Genomic DNA, 19,556 nt, shown 5'->3' on the forward strand with positions numbered 1-19,556 from the left:
CTATATGAAAGCTTTTCTGGATAGAGCAATCTTGGATGTAGGTCCTTGTGTTTCATGACTTGGAATACTCAGCCCCTTCTTGCCTGTAAGGTCTCTCTTGAGAAATCAGCTGACAGTCTGATGGAAACTCCTTTATAGGTATCTGTCTCCTTTTCTCTTGCTGCTTTTAAGATTCTCTCCTTATGGACTTCCGCCAAGATGGGCATAGGTGGAAACACTGTGCCTTCTCCCACAACCAAGTTTGAATACAACAAAGGTTTGGAGAACAAAGACACAGACACAAAACAGAAAATTGAATTATACAGAAGTCTGACAACCACTAACCCTTCAACCGAGATGGTAAGAGGGGCGGAGCCAGCAGCGGAGCAGGGTCGGGCAGGAAAGATCCCCCGACCTAGGCGCGCAGGTAGCCCGGACCCAGTCAGGGTGCGGGGCAGACTGACCTCGGTTGCACATTCGCCCACAGTGAGACAGGCCACGCAGGCCCCAAGGAGCGAGGGCTGACGGTGGTGGCACACTCTTGTGCAGTGGGCCAAAACGCCTGGGTCTGGTGACGGTGGCAGCTGCTGCACCTGTGGGGGCTGCGGCAGGAGATGGCAGACGGGACACCATTGCTCCTCTATAGCCCCGCCCCCACAGGTGCAGCAGTGTCACAACCCAGCAACTGAGTTGTCCTGCTCTGGTGAACACCTAGGGCTCTGATCCTGCTAGGTCGTAACAGGCATGAACAGCCCAAAAGATGGCGCAAGAAGAACTCAAAGTCCCAGAGCCGATAACTCTAAGCAACCGAGAAATTGCCAGCCTCTCAGAAGCACAATTCAAGATACTGTTTATCAGGATGCTCACAGAACTGGTTGATTATAGTCACAAATTAGAGGACCATATGAAGGCTAAACTAATTGAAATGAAGGGAGATGTCCAGGAAACCAGTAGCGATGGAAAGGAACCTGGGACTCAAATCAATGGAATGAACCAGAAGGCAGAACGAAACATCCGACCAGAAAGGAATGAAGAAATGAGAATTCAAAAAAATGAGGAGAGGCTTAGGAACCTCCAGGACATCTTTAAACATTCCAACATCCGAATTATAGGGGTCCCAGAAGGGGGAAAGAAACAGTCACGAGTGGAACACTTATTTGAACAAATAGTAAAGGAGAACTTCCCCAGTCTGGCAAAGGAAATACACTTCTAGGAAATCCAGGCAGCTCAGAGAGTGCCAAAGAAGTTGGACCCAAGAAGGAACACACCAAAGCACATAATCATTACATTAGCCAAGATTAAAATGAAGGAGAGAATCCTAGAAGCAGCAAGAGATAAGGGGACAGTCCCCTACAAAAGAGTACCCATCAGACTGTCAGCAGATTTCTCAAAAGAGACCTTACAGGCAAGAAGGGGCTGAAAAGAAGTATTCCAAGTCATGAAATCCAAAGACCTACAGCCAAGATTGCTTTATCCAGCAAAGCTTTCATTTAGAATGGAAGGACAGATAAAGTGCTTCTCAGATAAGGTCAAGTTCAAGGAGTTCATCATCACCAAGCCCTTATTATATGAAATGTTAAAGGGACTTATCTAAGAAAAAGAAGATGAAAAATATTAACAGTGAAAGAACAGCAAACTCACAGTTATTAACAACCACACCTAAAACAAAAGCAAACCAAGAGGACAGCTAGATCAGGAGTGGAACCATAGAAATGAAGAACACATGGAGGGTTAGCAACAGGGGAGTGGGAGGAGGAGAAGCGGGGAGAAGGTACAGAAAATAGCATAGAGTGTAGGTAGAAAATAGATAGGGAGGAAGGCAAGAATAGTGGGGGAAATATAGAATCTAAAGAACTTGAGACATGTGGTTATAAACTAAGGGTGGGGAGAATGGTGGGGGAGGGAGTGTGCGGGTGGAGGGGAATGAAGGGGGGAATAGAACAACTGTAATGGTATAGTCAATAAAATATATTTTTAAAAAAAGAAAAAAAAAGATTCTCTCCTTATCTTTAATCTTGGCTAATGTAATTATGATGTGCCTTGGTGTGTTCCTCCTTGGGTCCAACTTCTTTGGGACTCTCTGAGCTTCCTGGATTTCCTGGAAGTCTATTTCCTTTGCCAGATGAGGGAAGTTCTCCTTTATTATTTGTTCAAATAAGTTTTCAACTTGTTGCTCTTCCTCTTCCCCTTCTGGTACCCCTATAATTCAGATGTTGGAACATTTAAAGATGTCCTGGAGGTTCCTAAACCTATCCTTATTTTTTTGAATTCTTTTTTTTCTTCTGTTCTGTTTGGTTGTTTCTTTCTTCCTTCTGGTCCACTTCACTGATTTGAGTCCCAGTTTTCTTCCCATCACTATTGGTTCCCTGTGCATTTTCCTTCATCTCACTTAGTTTAAGCTTCATTTGTTCATCTAATTTGTGACCAAATTCAACCAATTCTGTGAGCATCCTGATCACCAGTGCTTTGAACTGTGCATCTGATAGGTTGGCTATCTCTTCATCAATTAGTTGTAGGTGCTGTAGAGCTTTGATCTGTTCTTCTGTTTCAGCCATTTTTTTCTTGAGACATCTGTTATGTAGGAAGGGGTGGAAACTTAGGTGTTCACCAGGGTGGGACAACCCAGGTTGCTGGGTTGTGATGCTGTATGTGGCGACAGGGTCTGAGAGGGAACAATGGCCTTTGCTCCACTCTCTGCCGCTTCTCCCAAGCAAACTGGGCCTTTCTGGTCCTGATTCCCAGGTGGGAGGGCTTGTGTATGTTCTAGGACCCTGTGGGTCTCTCCAATGAAATCTCCTGTGAAGTTGGGAGTGTCTCCCTGTGCCTCAACCCCTACAGGTGTTTTAAATCAGGGTGTTGAGGTTTTATTTACCTGCACTGAGACCATGGGTTGTGTGGTCTGTCTCACTCCCCAATTTTGCCTGGTTTATCTGTGTGCAAAGGTGGGACCGCCCGCTCAGCCAGCTGCCTTGCATGCAGTGCCCAGCTTCACAATCGCCGCCTCACTGGGTCTGTCTATTGCCACCCCATTCCCAGGGTCTTCCAGCTGCTGCCTGCGCCTTGGGTCCACCTGCTGCTGTCTTGCGCACCTGGTGCCACTGCTTTTTGTGCCACGACCCCTCTCCACCAGGTTGCCCGACTCCACCCCGCCTACTGGTCTGGATGAATATGTTTACTTTATCTCCTTGGTTGTCCAACTTCCATACAGTTAAATTTTCTGTCAGTTCTGGTTGTTATTTTGTTTCTAAATTGTTGTTGTCCTTATTTTGGTTGTGTGAGGAGGCACAGTGTGTCTACCTACACCTCCATCTTGGCCGGAAGTCATCCAATTGTATATTTTTGCCTCCTTTGTCATAATTTAATTGACCATGAAATTTTGGGTTTATTTCTACCCAAGCAATCTACAGATTCAGTGCAATTCTTATCAAAATACCCATAGCATATCTCGTACAACTAGAATGAATAATACTAAAATTTATGAAACCAAAAAGACTTTGAATAGCCAAAGCAATCTTGAGAAAGAAGAAAACAAAGGTGGAGGTATAATGTACCCTGATTTCAAACTATACTACAAAGCTACCGTAATCAAAACAATATGGTCCTAGCACCAAAACAAGCACAAAGATCAATGAAACAGCATAGAGATTCCAGGAATAAACATATGCTTACATGTGTTTTTAAAAAAATTTTCAAAGAAATGTCATTTCCTATAGTCCTCCAAGTGCGTACACAGAAAAATATGACTATATAATCAACCTCATGCTGCTACACTGGTGGTTAAGAATTTTGTCTGGTTTTGTGGCTTAGGCTCTGAAAAAAATACCTGAACTCTACTGACCTATTGGGCTTTGAGAATTATTGCTCTGAATAATTAATTTTATTCGTTTATTTTTATTGTTGTTCAAGTACTGTTGTCTCCATTTGCCCTCCACCACTTTTCCCCCATACCACCCAACTGTGTCTTCCACCCTCAGTCCTTCCCCACTTTGACTTTGTCTGTGGGTCCTTTATACATTGAATAATTAACTTTATTCTTTTCTTTTTTGAAGGAAAAATAAAAGGGCATTTTTGGACAAGATATAAACAGAAACAGCAGAGAAACATACATCAAAGAGGTAAGCAGGCAAAGTGAAGCAGTCACACCTTCACTTTGGAAGGTGAGTTTAGGACGGCACTGCTTCTCGTGCACTTGTGGCCTGCAGTCCCCTGTGGGCCCTGACAGTTTCCCCACTACCGTGTCAGGTAGAATATAGGCTAAGACGCTGTAACAGAGAGGCCTGAAAATGCAGTGGCTTCCACAAAATGGTTTATGTCTCACACACAAAGTCATCCAGAGCCAAATGATCCAGGCTAATAGGGAGACACTGCCATGCTCAGTACATGGCTTCTCCACTGGGTCAAGAATTCTTATTAACTAATTAAGGAAGATGTTCCAAAGAAGGCACATCAACAAAGCAGACCATATGTGTACATGTGGTAGAAATATATATATATATAAACATATATATTTGTGCAAATATGTTTTTATATAAGTAAATGTTAGCTTACACATATTTACCTATCTCTCTGTATACAGTGATATAGACATAGATATATAGAAAAATTAATGGCAGTTCATCCATAAAAATATATGCAGTGGTTGCATTTGGTCATTGGTGATGTTTATATTTTTACTTGTGTTTTGTAGGTACATGTGTGTATATTAAAAATAGTAAACACATTCAACTTTTGTAATAAAAATATTATTTAAATACTAACATAAGCAAAGAGAAAAGCCAGGGGGATATATATGATCAAGTTAGTTGTGGATACATATATGTAGTCAGACTGCTGACATTTTGTTAATTTTAGTATTGGTTTAAAGAATTCTTTTTTCTGAAACAATGAAAGTGAGCCTGTCTTTCAGAAGTGCCAAATCTCACTTTTCACAATGCCAGCATTTCATGAGAGTATTTATTTTTTTGTTTAATCAAAATCTGAAGGATAGCTGTCTTCAGTCACTCCTGGACCTCCTGAAGGGCGTTCTAGACAGCCTTCTGACTCCGACATTGCCAGAGGACTATAAACTGAGAAGTCCAGTAGAATTCATTTTTTAACCAAATGGGAAAGTTTATATGATTAATGTGAAGTCTCACAATTTTAGCTCAGATTGTGCCAAGGATCTGATTATTGGGTCTGTTACCACATCTGTTCCAAGCATTGTACATGAGGACCAGTGTTCTGTGTTTGTGTCTAAAAATTTGGACCTCTTAGTCATGCTTCTCTGGGGCATCTCTGACTGGAGGATATTTTGGATCTTTGATAAATGTTTCCTGAAGAATTTTGTCCCTGGAACAATAGAACCCTTTAAAAGCTATTCCCTATATCCTCTAAGCAGTGTGCATGATATTATTAGTTTTTGGGTAGATGAGAAGAAAGGATTTAATGAACTAGAGTTTCACACTGTGTCCCAAGCAGTGGCCCAAGTCACTATCATATGCATATAATTTCTTAGTCATTTTCAGCATCCCCAGACTGAACAGGCCAGTCTCTGTTATAGACTGACCTACAAGACCTGTGACCAGGCCCTTACCCAACAGCAGGTAGCATCACAGCAGTCCCAGTTTAAGAGAGATTCAACAACAAGTACATGTGACACCTCGGTAGTTTAGTAAATTTGTTTCTGCAGTGTGATCCTCATGGGTATGGGATGAAAAAAAGAAACATTTGTAACTGGGAGTCCTTTTGGACTTTTTTTTTGGTAAAATCTTTTACGTTGTGACTGTTGACTCTAGAGATAGCCATGTATTGATCACTTAAACTTATAAACTATAATGTGATTGGTGACCTGTGGAGATGTGCTATATTTTGATCCTGAGTAATGACTACAAAAATGAACAAATAAAATATCATCATGTACTATAGATGCTCTATTGCTAGAGAGGTGATAGAACTTGAGTGTCTTATCAAAGAAATATGTATATTAGTCTGTCTGGAAAAAGTCTAGCCATTGTTACTATAATGAGAATGGTTTCCATGAAATCAATGTAACCCGAGAGCCAAGGAGAGTGGACTGGGATGTGCACACAAGAACAATGAACACTTCACTGTACTAGTCTGTGGAGGTGGTAGACACTATTGAGTGATCACATGCACTGTGTGGCTGTCATATTCCAAATGACTGAGTGAGCAGAGCAACAAATATGCGTCAGAGTTTGCATTAAGCTTGACCTTTCCTCCATGGAAATTATTCAGATGAGTCAGAAAGCCGCAGCTACAGGTAAGTAGTGATTGGCAGCTTCATGATGACAACATGCCTGCTGATGTATCAGGTCTTGGTCAGTTTCTTGGTGAAACAACAAGTCGCCCAGGTGACCCAGCCCCTCTATAGCCCAAATTTGGTGCCCTGTGACTTCTAACTTTACTCAAGGGAAGAGATTTCAGACCATCATTGAGATTCAAAAAAATATGATGGGGCAGCTGATGGTGATTGAGAGAACTATATGAGGTCTCAAGTTCCCTACTTTGAAGGGGACTGAGGTGTCATTGTCCTATGTACAATGTTTCTTGTATCTTCAATAAATGTCTCTATTTTTCATAAAAAATGACACATTTGAGTGATAGCAAGCATTGAGATGCATAGTCGTAGCCAATTAACTTACAAATAGAGGAACATTCTCTTCTGTAACATCTATCAAGCCAGTCCTTAGTTACTGCTTGGAACTAAGGTCTTGTAAGACTCAATTCTATCCATTTCTCTTGATTAGCCATCTTCTGGTAGATTCTCTGATTATAATATCTGTTCAAACCAAGGTAGACAAAGCCCTTGGTCATATTTACTTCACTTTCACATCACCTTCTATACACATGTACAAATATATTTATTCAAGGTAATGTGTATAATGTGCTTCTCACCTGCAAGCCCACTACAGGGTTTTCCTTAATGCTCAGAATTTCTATTCTTTTCCTATCTCTCCACCAAAAAGAATCCTTAAATGTTTTTACTTTTTTGGTAGTTTTTCCTCACTTTTCTCAGGATACTTTAGTTTCTGTAGTGGGAGTAATCATCATCTTGATCTCATGTATTTTTTGGAAAGACTATCAATAAATACATTAGTAGATATATGATTGGCATCTGGTGAACACATATCACATGGCTGCTTGGGATATAAGTAAACTGCTGATTTCAATTGTTTGTTTGTTTAATATTGCAGGGTTATGGAAAATAAAATAGATGATGAGCCTAAGATTAATTCTTGGTAGTTTAAAGACTAGGGATTATATATTGTACTTCATGCCTTAGAGGCATGAAGGGATTATATATTGTACTTCAGGCTTTGAGGAAGTTACATTTGAATGGAAATTTAGAAAAACACTAATATCTGTAAACAAAAAAGTCATGACTGCAACTGTGATTATTTTTTCTCATTTTTGTCAGGGAAAAAGAGAGGCAGATGTAGAATCCACTTAAACAGTACTAACAGAGCCCTAAGGAAGAAAGTCCTGTCAAGAAGCAATAAAGGTAAGGGAATGTATTTTAAGTAATTATTCATCTAATTTCTTGTGCTCTAGTCTGTGTTTTTAGTAACAAATTCTTTTTCCTAATTGCTTCATGTAGCTGTATTGACTAATAAGAAAAGCATACAACTTAGTCTGTTTTCAAAATGTGTTGGGGGCAGAAGGAAGATAATGTGACAAACCACTTACCTGGTGACAAACCTAAACCAGACCCCAGGGATCCAGGGTGCACTGTGGTACTGCTGTCTCCACCGAACTGATAACTTTCATGCTGGGCCTCGACTGTTGCCATATAAAAGGTATATATGGGACATAAGCCCACAAATGATTTCGCTGACTCTTCTGTGACCCAGAGTGGTGGTCAGAAGACTTTCCCTCTCTTGACTCTGGGCTGTGTTGGTCATTTAACCACTTTTGCTTCAGTTTCCTAACCTATAAAGAAGGAGAGTGAATTAGGCCAATTATCCTTCTTGGTCCCTCCTGGTACTGACAGCCCTCTCCTCCCACCCTGGCTCTATAACGTGGCTGAGAGGGCAAGATCAGGTACGCATCATTTTTGAGTTAGTTCATTTTGAAGGCATTTCACTCTTTAGTGGAATCAGGTAGCTAGCTCCACCCACCAAAAATGCAATTTGCAGATGTTCTGGAGCTTTCTAGCACCCCTTTCAACTTTGGAGAAAACTGATGTTGAGGAGAACCGAGGCAAAACAGTGAACACAAATAGCAGGCAGACACGATCTCCATTAGGTCATCCCATCACTGTCCTCTCTGCTCCTGAGTCAGAGCTCACACAGGAAGAGGCAAGTAAAGTCTCAGATTTGTCTCCAGCGACCTAAGTGCAGAGAAATAGCCCAGCTGGCTTCTACCAGGACAGCAGCTTCATGTGTCATTGTCATATAAGAATCAGGGGGCCGACTGCATGGGAAGCTAAGACAGTTGTACTGATACCTGGTGTCTATGCTAAAGCATGATGGTTGTGGGGGTCTTGAGAGGTGAAATAAAGGTAGACATTCTGTGGTTATTTATCAAAAATGTCACTGAAACAAAGACTCTGAAACTCTGGAGATTTGTGGAATAAAGTTTCCTAAGCACCCCTATGACTTTATAGGAACAAACTCAACATGGGGAGAGGGATGCATGTGCAATTGCGAAATGATACAGATTGAAGAAATCTTCTGTTTCAGGGTCAAGAAAGGAGAGAGATGAAAGTGTGGATTTTCGCTCTCAAATACTTCCTGTGACCTGTGGATATGTGAAAGGGATGTTGCATAAAAAGAGATTGAAACAAGGTGAGTTTCCTAATCTAACTTGCAACTCTTATGTGAAGGAATGACAAGAAGTCCAGAATTACCCATGAGAATTACACACCATTCAAGGACTTGAGATTGTATTTTCAGTTGAGAGAGGGAGCAAGGGAACCTCAAGATGATATTTTCATACTTCAACACACCATGCATATTAGATGCTCACTACCACATGGATGCAACCATGGAAATACGCAAAGAACCAAACTGAGAAGTGAATCAGAAATAAATGGGAAGGGGCACTCAGCCCCTGCCTTCCTATCTCCTCCTTTCTGGATCATTATTACTAGGACGGGGTGATAGAAGTAGTGAGAAGATCACAGAATTTAGAATTAGAAATCCCGAGTCCCACCCTCAGCTGTGCCAAGAGTGACAGATTCCTCTGAGTAAAAAAGGGTACTTCTCTTGACTCTGAAATTCCTCATCAAACAAAGAGATGGTGATTAACATATGCCTCATGGCATATCTGTAATGAATTAATTGATGGGATTAATGTAAGAATTAATTTAAGGGATTAATTAGAATTAATTTAAGAATTCATTGATGATGTATAGTATTTAAAGTCACCACTCAGAGTGCATGATTCATTGTTGAGTTTTGTTTGTGTGTTCACAGGATTGTGAATTTATGATCTAATTTTAGAACATTCCTTGTCCCCCACTAAAGGAAACACCATGTCTCTCAGTAGTCAGTGCCAACTACCACCTCACCCCACCTCCCAGCCTGAAGCAACCCAGCCTACTCTAGTTATTTTACATAAATGGAATCATATAGGGTGAGCCGTTTTGTGACTGGTTCTTTCCTTTAGCATGATGTTTTCAAGGTTCATCCATGTAATAGCATGTATTAGTACTTCATTCCTTTTCATTATCAAATAAGATAATATTCTATGGTGTGAATACACTGCATTATGTTTATCCCTTCATTAGTTTGGGTTATTTCCACCCATTATTTAAGAGGATTATAAATAATGCTCTTTTGAGCATTTGTGTGAAAGGTTTGTGCAAACACATGTTTTCAGTTCTCTTAGGTGTATAACCAGGAGAGAAATTGCTTGTTCATATGGTAAGTTTGTGGTTAACTTTTGATAGAACACCAAAATGTATTTCACAGTGGGCACACTATTTTGTATTCCCACCAACAATGTATGAGGGCTCCAATTTCTCTCTCTCTTGGCCAACACTTGTAATTGTCTAATATTTTAAATGATGGCCATGCTAGTGGCTGTGAGGTGATCTCATTGTGGTTTTGATTTGCATTTCTTAATGACTAATAATGATTAGCATATGATTATCTTTTATATATAACTTAAATTTTCCACTGGCTACATTTCACAATTATTTTTACTACTGACTGTCCATGAATTCAGGAATGAAGGAAAATATCACTACTCAGTAACGACATTACACTGGATGCAACACGCTGTAAGGGAGGGCACCGATGTGGCCATGGTGCCATTATGAGCTGCAGGGTCCCCACCTGACACCTCAGTCCAACTTGAAGCTCTGCCTGCGCACTGCCCCTGGGCCACCAGACAGTCTGGCCTGTTCTTTGCCTCCAGAATTCACTAGCAAATTTAACTCTCCTCATTGTTCAGAAAGAGAGAATTCTTGCAGGATTCCTTTAGGTGGTTTTGGAATATTTTTTTCTCTTTTTTAAAAAATATATTTTATTGATTATGCCATTACAGTTGTCCCATTTCCCCCCTTCCCTGCCCTCTGCCCTGCACNACCAGACAGTCTGGCCTGTTCTTTGCCTCCAGAATTCACTAGCAAATTTAACTCTCCTCATTGTTCAGAAAGAGAGAATTCTTGGAGGATTCCTTTAGGTGGTTTTGGAATATTTTTTTCTCTTTTTTAAAAAATATATTTTATTGATTATGCCATTACAGTTGTCCCATTTCCCCCCTTCCCTGCCCTCTGCCCTGCACACCCCTCCTCCACCATTCCCCCCCTTTTTTCATGTCCATGTGTCACAAGTTCTTTAGATCCTGTATTTCCCATAGTATCCCTGCCATTCCCCCTATTTTCTACCTACCGTCTATGCTACTTATTCTCTGTACCTTCTCCCCACTTCTCCTCCTCCCACTCCCCTGTTGCTAACCCTCCATGTGATCTCCATTACTATGGTTCCGCTCCCAATCTAGCTGTCCTCTTGGTTCGCTTTTGTTTTAGGTGTGGTTGTTAATAATTGTGAGTTTGCTGTCCTTTCACTGTTCATATTTTTCATCTTCTTTTTCTTAGATAAGTCCCTTTAACATTTCATATAATAAGGGCTTGGTGATGATGAACTCCTTGAACTTGATCTTATCTGAGAAGCACTTTATCTGTCCTTCCATTCTAAATGAAAGCTTTGCTGGATAGAGCAATCTTGGCTGTAGATCTTTGGATTTCATGACTTAGAATACTTCTTTTCAGCCCCTTCTTGACTGTAAAGTCTCTTTTGAGAAATCCACTGACAGTCTGATGGGAACTCCTTTGTAGGTGACTGTCCCCTTATCTCTTGCTGCTTCTAGGATTCTCTCCTTCATTTTAATCTTGGTTAATGTAATTATAATGTGCCTTGGTGTGTTCCTTCTTGGGTCCACCTTCTTTGCAACTCTCTGAGTTTCCTGGCTTTCCTGGAAGTGTATTTCCTTTGCCAGACTGGGGAAGTTCTCTTTTATTATTTGTTCAAATAAGTTTTCCACTCATGGCTGTTCATCTTCCCTTACTGGTACCCCTATTATTCAGATGTTGGAACATTTAAAGATGTCCTGGAGGTTCCTAAGCCTCTCCTCATTTTTTTGAATTCTTGTTTCTTCCTTCATTTCTGTTTGGTTGCTTCTTTCTTCTTTCTGGTCCACTCCCTTGATTTGAGTCCCAGTTTCCTTTCTATCACTATTGGTTTCCTGTGCATTTCCCTTCATTTCAATCAGTTTAGTCTTCATATGTTCCTCTAATTTGTGGCTAAAATCAACCAATTCTATGAGCATCCTGATCACCAGTGTTTTGAACTGTGCATCTGAAAGGCTGGCTATTTCTTGGTCACTTAGAATTATAGGCTCTGGGGCTTTGAGCTGTTCTTGAGTCATAATGTTTGGTCTGTTCCCACTTGTTATTTATGAGGGGCAGAGTCTTAGGCTCACCCTGCCGGGCGACCCAGTCGCTGGATTGTGACACTTATGTGGGGGTGGGGTCAGAGAGGGAAAAAATGGCGCTTTGCTCTGCTCTGCTCTCTCTCAGATTTCTGTCCCCTCTGTGGCTTCCCACAAGCAAATTGGGCTCCTCTGGTTCTGGTTCTCGGGTGTGTGGGCCTGTGTACTTTCCAGGACCCTGTGGGTCTCTCCAACCAACTCTCTGTGGGCCTGGGGGCCTCTCCTGGCCCCTTGACTCTGAGAAAGTCTTTCCAGTTGGTGCTTTCAGGCTCGAATTCCCACTGGAGCCCTACCCTGCAAGGTCTGTCTCACTGTTCGCTCCTTTCTTGGTTTCTCTGCGCACGTGAATGTGTGACCACAGTCAGCCAGCCGCCCTGAGTCCTCACTGGGTCCGCCTGAGGCCACCCGACACCTGGGATCCATCAAACGCCGCTCCGGGTTGGTCTGGCTGATCTTTCCAGCCCCATCCCATTCCGCTGCTGACTCCGCCCCTCTTACCCGTCTGGCTGAGTGGTTTGTTCTTGTCCGACCTCCGACAGTTCTGAAAACAGTTCAATTTTCACTGTTTTGGGGTGCGTTCTTGTTTCTAAAACTTAGCTGTCTTTAAATTTAGTTGTGGGAGGGGGCACAGTGTGTCCACCTATGCCTCCATCTTGGCTGGAAGTCCCGGAATACTTTTATAACATTGATTTTGATGGTAATGATTATTTCTTTTTTTTTGCAAAAGGTCAAAGAAATGTGTGTACAAAACAGGTAATCTCTTTGGAGAGGACGTACAAGCTGTGTTTGGAGATTCTGATGTCTGAGAGGGGAGGCCAGGCCCTCCTGCTCTAGTGATCTTGAGCCCCAGTGGAGCAACTTCAAAGTCATTGTGTTGAGAGGCTGGTGTCTGACCTGTGAGGACAGAAGGCCCAAGGTCAACTTACCTGTTTCTTACAGGAGTCATGAGGAAGAGCATACAGAGTGAGGATGGAAACTGGTTCACCCCCAGAGAGTTTGAAATCAAAGGAGGCCGTGCAAGATGGAAGGACTGGAAGAGGAGTTTGTACTGTGGCAGGAGACCCCTACGATGGCTGATGGAGGTATTCTAGTGACTTTGGAGGCTTTGATGTGATTTTCCTGAGGTCAATATTTACTCACCAGATATATGCTGAATTATGGCTAAAGCCCCAAACCCACGAGTTTATCTTTTTCCTGCAAAGACATACCCCACACTCATACCTCAGTACAAGGCAGCACATCCATTTGTCAAAGGGGTTTCATCTGGTTTGGATGCAGGGGCCTGAAGGAGGGAAAGGTCATTCTGGCCTAGGTGCTTGCAGACAACTCTAGGTACTGAAAGAAAGAAGAGTCTACAGTCAAACAAGTGGGCAGAAACCACTTGCGAGAAAGAGTGGTGTAAGAACCAGAACCACAATGAATGTGACTCTGTGGTTTTAGGTAGAAGGATTGTGTGTGATATGGCATTATCCATCAACTGGGGTTGTTTGCAGATAGATTTGTGCCAGGATAAGGAGTTTAAACTCATAACAGAGACAGTACAGTACCAAGGAGTTTCCTGAGGTGTGAAATGACATATTAAAATAGTATCTGAGAATATGTGGGGCTTGAAATGACTTCAATGTCTTTCAGCCCCCAAAACCAATAGTCAACCTGCAAGGCTCAGCTCCCATGTCACTCCTGCCTGAATGTTCCCTGCCTGGCCTGCCCTGGTCACCCCTTCCCTGGGCTCCCTGAACTCACTATTGAGGCCCCTCTCACAGTTTTACTCTTAACTTTCCATGCATTCCTTTTGTCTCTCTAGACCTCTAGAAGGTTTGTCCATGATTATGTGCCCAACATCGTCCAGAGTGTGTGTCACCCTGTAGGTGTGGGACCTGTGTGTATCAGTTGAATGAATAGCCTTGGTGTGAGGAGGCAGGTGTGAGTGGCACTGATGGAAATGGAGAGAGTGTGAGAGGTGTCACAGAGATTGTGAAGAAAAATCTCTGACAACTTAAAAAAAAAGCACAAGAGCAAGGAAAATGGTTCTAAAGAGGATTTTCTGGGTTCCATGAATGAATGCTAGAAGAAGAACAGGTGAGGAGAGGGAGATGCTGTCTCATTTAACACCTGGGTTTTGAGGAGACAGTGGGAGATAAGTTAGAAATATTTGGGAAGAGGTTCAAAATGCCAGACTCCCACACAAAGGAACAAGGCTGACCATATCCTTGGATATTTTTGTTTTTCAGAAAGGATTTCTATGGAATCCTCCAAGAATATATGGAGGTAGAAAAAAGGTAATAATTACACAACTTTCTACAAGTTCTTATCACATAGCTGGTTTTACATACAAAGTACGTTATCTTGTGGTTTCTCAGTTGGATAATTATAATTGTCCTTTTTTGCATCTGCCTTCAGAGTTACTACCTTGAACATTATACTGTATGCAGTCTTCTTTGAAGAGCAAACCATTTGAGACAGCGATGATAAGGAGGTATCAAAATAGATGTCAGAGATGAGTTTTAGCTGTAGCTGCAGATGTTGTAAGGGTGTCAAATTGGTAAAAGCAAACATAACTATGGAATACATGGAGAAATTTCATAATAAAGTCACAGGGTCATCTTCAACACAAACCTAGGCATTTTTTAAATCAAGGTAATTATTTCCTAACTGTAATGAAACTTGATGGAGTAAAGTTTTCTCACCGCCACTGAGGTGAACCCTGTGTAGTAGCTAGTCTATCTTGGGGCACCTATGAAACCATATGCATTTCCTGAGATAGGCACCAAAAATACAGGTTTCTCTTCTGAGAATTTACATCCTCTCACACCTTCGAGTAAAATGTGCACAGAGACATGCAGAATTCTTTTCTGTATGAAGAGAAACTATTTGCCCTTCATGAGGATACTGCCTATGGGGAGGAAGCTGCTGGCAGATCCATGTATATAGGAGTGCCTGGCCTGGAAAATTGTTTACTTAGATGCCACCTCTTTGGCTCCAGCAGAAGACCTTTCTATTTGTGAAAGTGGTTTGTTCTTCTATGGAAGAAGGATATGGAGGCAACAGACAAATACATAATGTGAGTTCAGGTAGAGGACAAAGTGATGGCTTTTCCAAGACTGGGTGTGAATGAGAACTTGAAGCAGTGGGGGAGGGAAGAAATACCCTTCCTATACACTTCAGGTAGAAATGGCCATCCAAGACATTCTCAGAATCATGCTAAGATAGGTCACATAGAGCTGGCCAATGGGACTTCATCTTCCACTGAGATTGTGAGGTCCAGGCCTATACATTGCCTGATGTCACTATGTGACAACTTCCTGGCCCCTCACAAGTGCCTCTCATACCTTTTGGTGACAGCTTCCATTTTGTGAAATAATATATTCCTCAAGAACAATCATTTATTGTATGCTAATGTTTGCTCAAGAAATAGCAAGTAATCTGTTTTCTTAAGTGACGCAATACTCATTCATTCTCTAGTTGAACATAAAATTGTTGAGTTCATACTAAATGCCCAATATCATTGAAGAAGATTCAGACAATATCCTTGACCTCAAGGATTTTTCAACTTTATTGTCAAATATGAAAGAATGAATAATGGGTAGGGCAGGGGGAATCTAGGCCACACCAGGAGGTGGGCAGTGACATGGCCACCTCCCAGGTGATTGTCCAGTGGATCACACTTGTCTATGACCACTGTGCCCTGTGATGGAGAGTAAGGCAGAGGCTGTCTGGATCTAGAGGGGAAGTCATTCTACTGAATGTGCACAGGCAATGTAAGTCTAGTGGGTGGCAGTCAGTTACCTCTAAAATGTAAAATGCCACTCAGCTGACATCTTGGGTTTGAAAGGAGAGGAGAAGTGGGTGACATTCTGGGAGAAGAATGGTGACACTGCAGTCCGTGAACACATTTTATCTTTGAAGCTACACCCTAGAAGAGCTTCAGAGGGTGATGGAATTCTCTTCTGGGACACTGGTAGGGATTGCAGGAATCTGGGCTCTGTGGTTGCTGGAGGCTGTGGATGATGAGTCCTCAGCTTGATACTCTCCTTGCAGCTATTCTGGTGGGATATAGACAAGAAAGCTCGAGGGCCCCTCAAAGTGGGAGAAGCAGGAGAACCCCTCCCATTACATCTGTGAAAGCTGGGCCACTCTCCCTGCGTGACTTCACAAAGGCCCACCTTGGGTCTGAGAGCCAGGGCACGTAACTAGACTGGGCCAAACAGTGCTACTTTGGCACTTTTAATTCTCTTTGTAGGTATATAGGTCCATAAAAGTAAGTATGAAATAATGGATAGATTGTGAATTGAATCCTTCAAAAGATGGCTGTTTAAATAAATGATGGGTGCAAACATCTCATTCATTATTGTCACTCAATCTTTCTCTTTTTTCAGCGGAGAATATCAAAGTCTCACCACAGTATGTTAGCTGACCTGTGTGTAAGTACTAAATCCCATGTATAGCCCCCAAATAATCTAGGCCTTTTCCCTTGGTATTTTACCTGTCTCATGGTCACCTTTCTCTGAAGTGTGTTCACAGTAAGTTGGAACATGTCATTGTGTATTTTGAACAGAGAATAGGAAATGCATCACCTGTGTTAGGTAGATGGTTCTGGAGTTGGGTGTCTCAGTATTAAAGCATCCTTTTGCATTTGTTTGGTGGAAACCTTGATTCCCTATTATTATGGGAGGCAGAACTCATAGTCCACTGCATTCCTTAGAGATGGGACTTGAAGTAGAAATAGACAGGGCAGTCTTGCAGATTAGAGGTAAGGTGCAAATTTGAGAGGTTAGCAGCATTTTAAAGAAAGCAGAAGGGAAAGAAGGAAATGCCAAGTATTCACCACACCTTGCAGGCAGAGCTAAGATGGTTTCATGTATCAGGTAGAAGGAACTGACCAGACCATGCAGCCAAGCTCAAGATGCACTTGCAGTGATGAGTCCCATTGAGACATGCATGCAGGGCAGCTGTGTCCTTTACTGGGGCCCGTATCCACCCTCAAGGGAACCATGAAGATGCTGAGCTGGAGGTTAGGAATAAAACCACCACCACTTAGCAAATGTGGGCATCTTTACTCACACTAATACCATATGGCTGCCTGCATTGGGGTCTGCCAAACCCAAGTAAATTCCACTGTCTAAACTAAATCATACATTGATTTCTTTCATTGTGACAAAATGATGCCCATTTTAAACAGAGTCACCTTTGCACAACTCCAGGGGACAGTACTCCATAGGATGTAGTGTAGGAATATTGATACATGACATCCACAGTGGAGGAGGGACAGTCAAGTAGTTCTTCATAAATTTTACTTCCAAACAATTCCCTGATAGGATGTTGATGTTATCCCCACGGATTTTGACCTTCAGCCAATGCAGGGGATCTTCAATGATCTCAACAGCCCTCGGGTCCAGTGTTTGTGAGGCTTATTTTGGATGGGTGTAGACATAGAGGACTAGGTCTCACTGCCCAGGGCCGAAGAAGGAGGAGATGGCAAGAGACTGACCCGCATTCCTGTCAGTCTCTTTCCTGGAATCGACATTACAGGACATTCAGCATCGACTTATAATGCCTTACTGACCAGACTCTGCTCAGTCTGTCTCCACTTAGGTTGCACAGTGGAGTCATCTGAAGACCTAGATGATCCCCTACAGAAAATCTGTTTCAATCACCCTGTGCTATGACTTGCACGTTAGGATTATTTAAAAGTCCCTGGATGATTCCAATACACAAAATTACCCCTTTTATGACTCCATGAAGAATACCAATGCCTGCACCCCACCCACACCAGGTGATTCAGAATCTCTGGTGTCAAGACTAGGACACTAGCATCTTATACACTCTCCTGAAAGGTTTTATTGTGTAGCTGGGCAAAGATCTACAGAGACATGCCTGTAAAGATTATTCTGTAGGCGAGATTCTGAAACACTGGTTATGTTTGTCATTTTCTTTTCTTTTTTGTTGTTTTTCTTTTGTTTTTTTTTGGAGAGGTGGGTTATTAGGTTTGGAGAATTGTGCTGGTAGTCTGTGAGTGTCTGTACTCACAGGAAGAAATACTGGCCAAGCCTGGATGATAGAGCATCTCAGAGCCCACTGGGGAGGTGTGTCAGGATCTCCCAGGACACTGAATGGGAGCTTTGGGAAGGACATTTTGGGGACTAAATTCCCTCATGCATGACCATTTTGATAACAAAAGAAATGGCCAGAATCTCAATTTAGCCAACCCAACTATTTTCAATCAAAACCTACAAAAAAGCCTCAAAGTAATTATAAATTATTATCTTTTTGTGCTTTATTACTTTCTACATCAAGAAGTCTTTTCCTTCTTATGAACTTCTCAGTACATCTCTCATTTCCACTGCCCACCCAATAAATTATGACATTGTGGTGTAGACAAATGGGTTTAACACTATTTCAGGGACTCATTTTATCTGCACAGTAATAAAATTATTCAGATTCCCATGAAATCATCCTCCTATTTAGCCTGCTTTTTTGTGTTGGGATCTCTGGTTTTATAGGCAAAACTTTTCAGGTGTGGCATACAACCACTCCTTCTGAAATTCACTGCAGACCAAGAATTCCTCTAAATATCCTCTCTATTCTGTCCCTTCAGAGCTCAGAGAAACACAGCATCCCTCCAGGTTCACACAGAAGCCATGTGTTCCAAATTCCCACAGCACTGGTGCTCAGGGGCCCTTGGGGATGTGGATATGTTTTACCTTCCAGGTGGGAAACTCAGACATTTGCGAGATCTGCCTCGATGGAGGAACGCTCTTCTGCTGTGATACTTGTTCCAGATCCTTTCATGAGCACTGTCACTTCCCTCCTGTGGAGACTGAGAGGTTTGTGAGATGCAGCCCCCTGTCTCCTTTATGGACTCTTGCCCCTGCCATGCACCCTCCCCCAGCTGGGCTCCTCCCTGTGACTTGATGGGGACAGAATAGTGCTGGATGTGCGAGTCCAGCAGTATGATCTGGGAGCTGTTTGAAAGACACTGGTAGCAGGAGGGTAATGTTCCCCTCTCTCCTCTGGGAGGTGGAGGCCAGTGGCTGCGTCCTTAGCCTTCATAATGCTACTGTCCTTTCCAGAACTTTCCCAGCACAGACTACTGTTTATAGGAATGGAAGTGCCAGATGCTTCTGTTTTGTGCTTCTCCAGAAAAGGCAGAAAACATGGCCTTGTTTCCTTAATTTACCACTTCCCAACTGGCTGATGAAGGCCTAAGGTCCCCGTGGGTTAAGTTAAGGTCCTGTCTCTGACACTCAGCCCTGGGGGCAGGGCTCCTTGTGCTTCCAGCAGCTCAGATGGGGAAAGGAGAGCTCACCACTATTACTGACAAAGCCCTCCATACACTCATCCCTGCTTTTACCCTTTATGGTCAGAGGGTCATCAGCTCAGACTGCCCATGGGGGTCTTGCAGCCTCTGGGAGGTGTCCCCTTCATGCCTCTGCTGTGTCCATCAGCCATTTCTGAAAGAGGAACTGAGGCAGCCATAGAAATAGTTCCTGTTTCTGAGACTTTGTCTTGCTCACTTTCCCCGACCTTTCAGGAACCCGTGGAGTTGCATCTTCTGCAGGATGAAGGAGTCTGCAGGAAGTCAGCAGCGCGTCAGGGAATCTGAGGTCCTGGCACGGCCAATGGGGCCTGAGGAGCAGCTG

At 42.6% G+C, this 19,556-nt stretch overlaps 1 protein-coding gene across 3 annotated transcripts in view; it reads left to right on the forward strand.

The window, feature by feature from the left end:
* Positions 1-19,556, forward strand: part of SP140 (SP140 nuclear body protein) — a 118,900-nt gene that overhangs the window by 97,443 nt on the left and 1,901 nt on the right. For all 3 annotated transcript variants that reach the window (XM_037029326.1, XM_037029327.1, XM_037029329.1), the window contains 8 exons: positions 4,029-4,094; positions 7,397-7,480; positions 8,661-8,765; positions 12,856-12,998; positions 14,148-14,195; positions 16,293-16,337; positions 18,625-18,740; positions 19,448-19,556. In XM_037029326.1, the coding sequence (XP_036885221.1) occupies positions 4,029-4,094; positions 7,397-7,480; positions 8,661-8,765; positions 12,856-12,998; positions 14,148-14,195; positions 16,293-16,337; positions 18,625-18,740; positions 19,448-19,556 (716 nt within the window). The remainder of the gene's footprint in view (positions 1-4,028; positions 4,095-7,396; positions 7,481-8,660; positions 8,766-12,855; positions 12,999-14,147; positions 14,196-16,292; positions 16,338-18,624; positions 18,741-19,447) is intronic.

The sequence above is a fragment of the Sturnira hondurensis genome, unplaced genomic scaffold, assembly GCF_014824575.4.
Source record: "Sturnira hondurensis isolate 20B ecotype Veracruz unplaced genomic scaffold, ASM1482457v3 Scaffold0020237, whole genome shotgun sequence".
NCBI classification, from domain to species: domain Eukaryota; kingdom Metazoa; phylum Chordata; class Mammalia; order Chiroptera; family Phyllostomidae; genus Sturnira; species Sturnira hondurensis.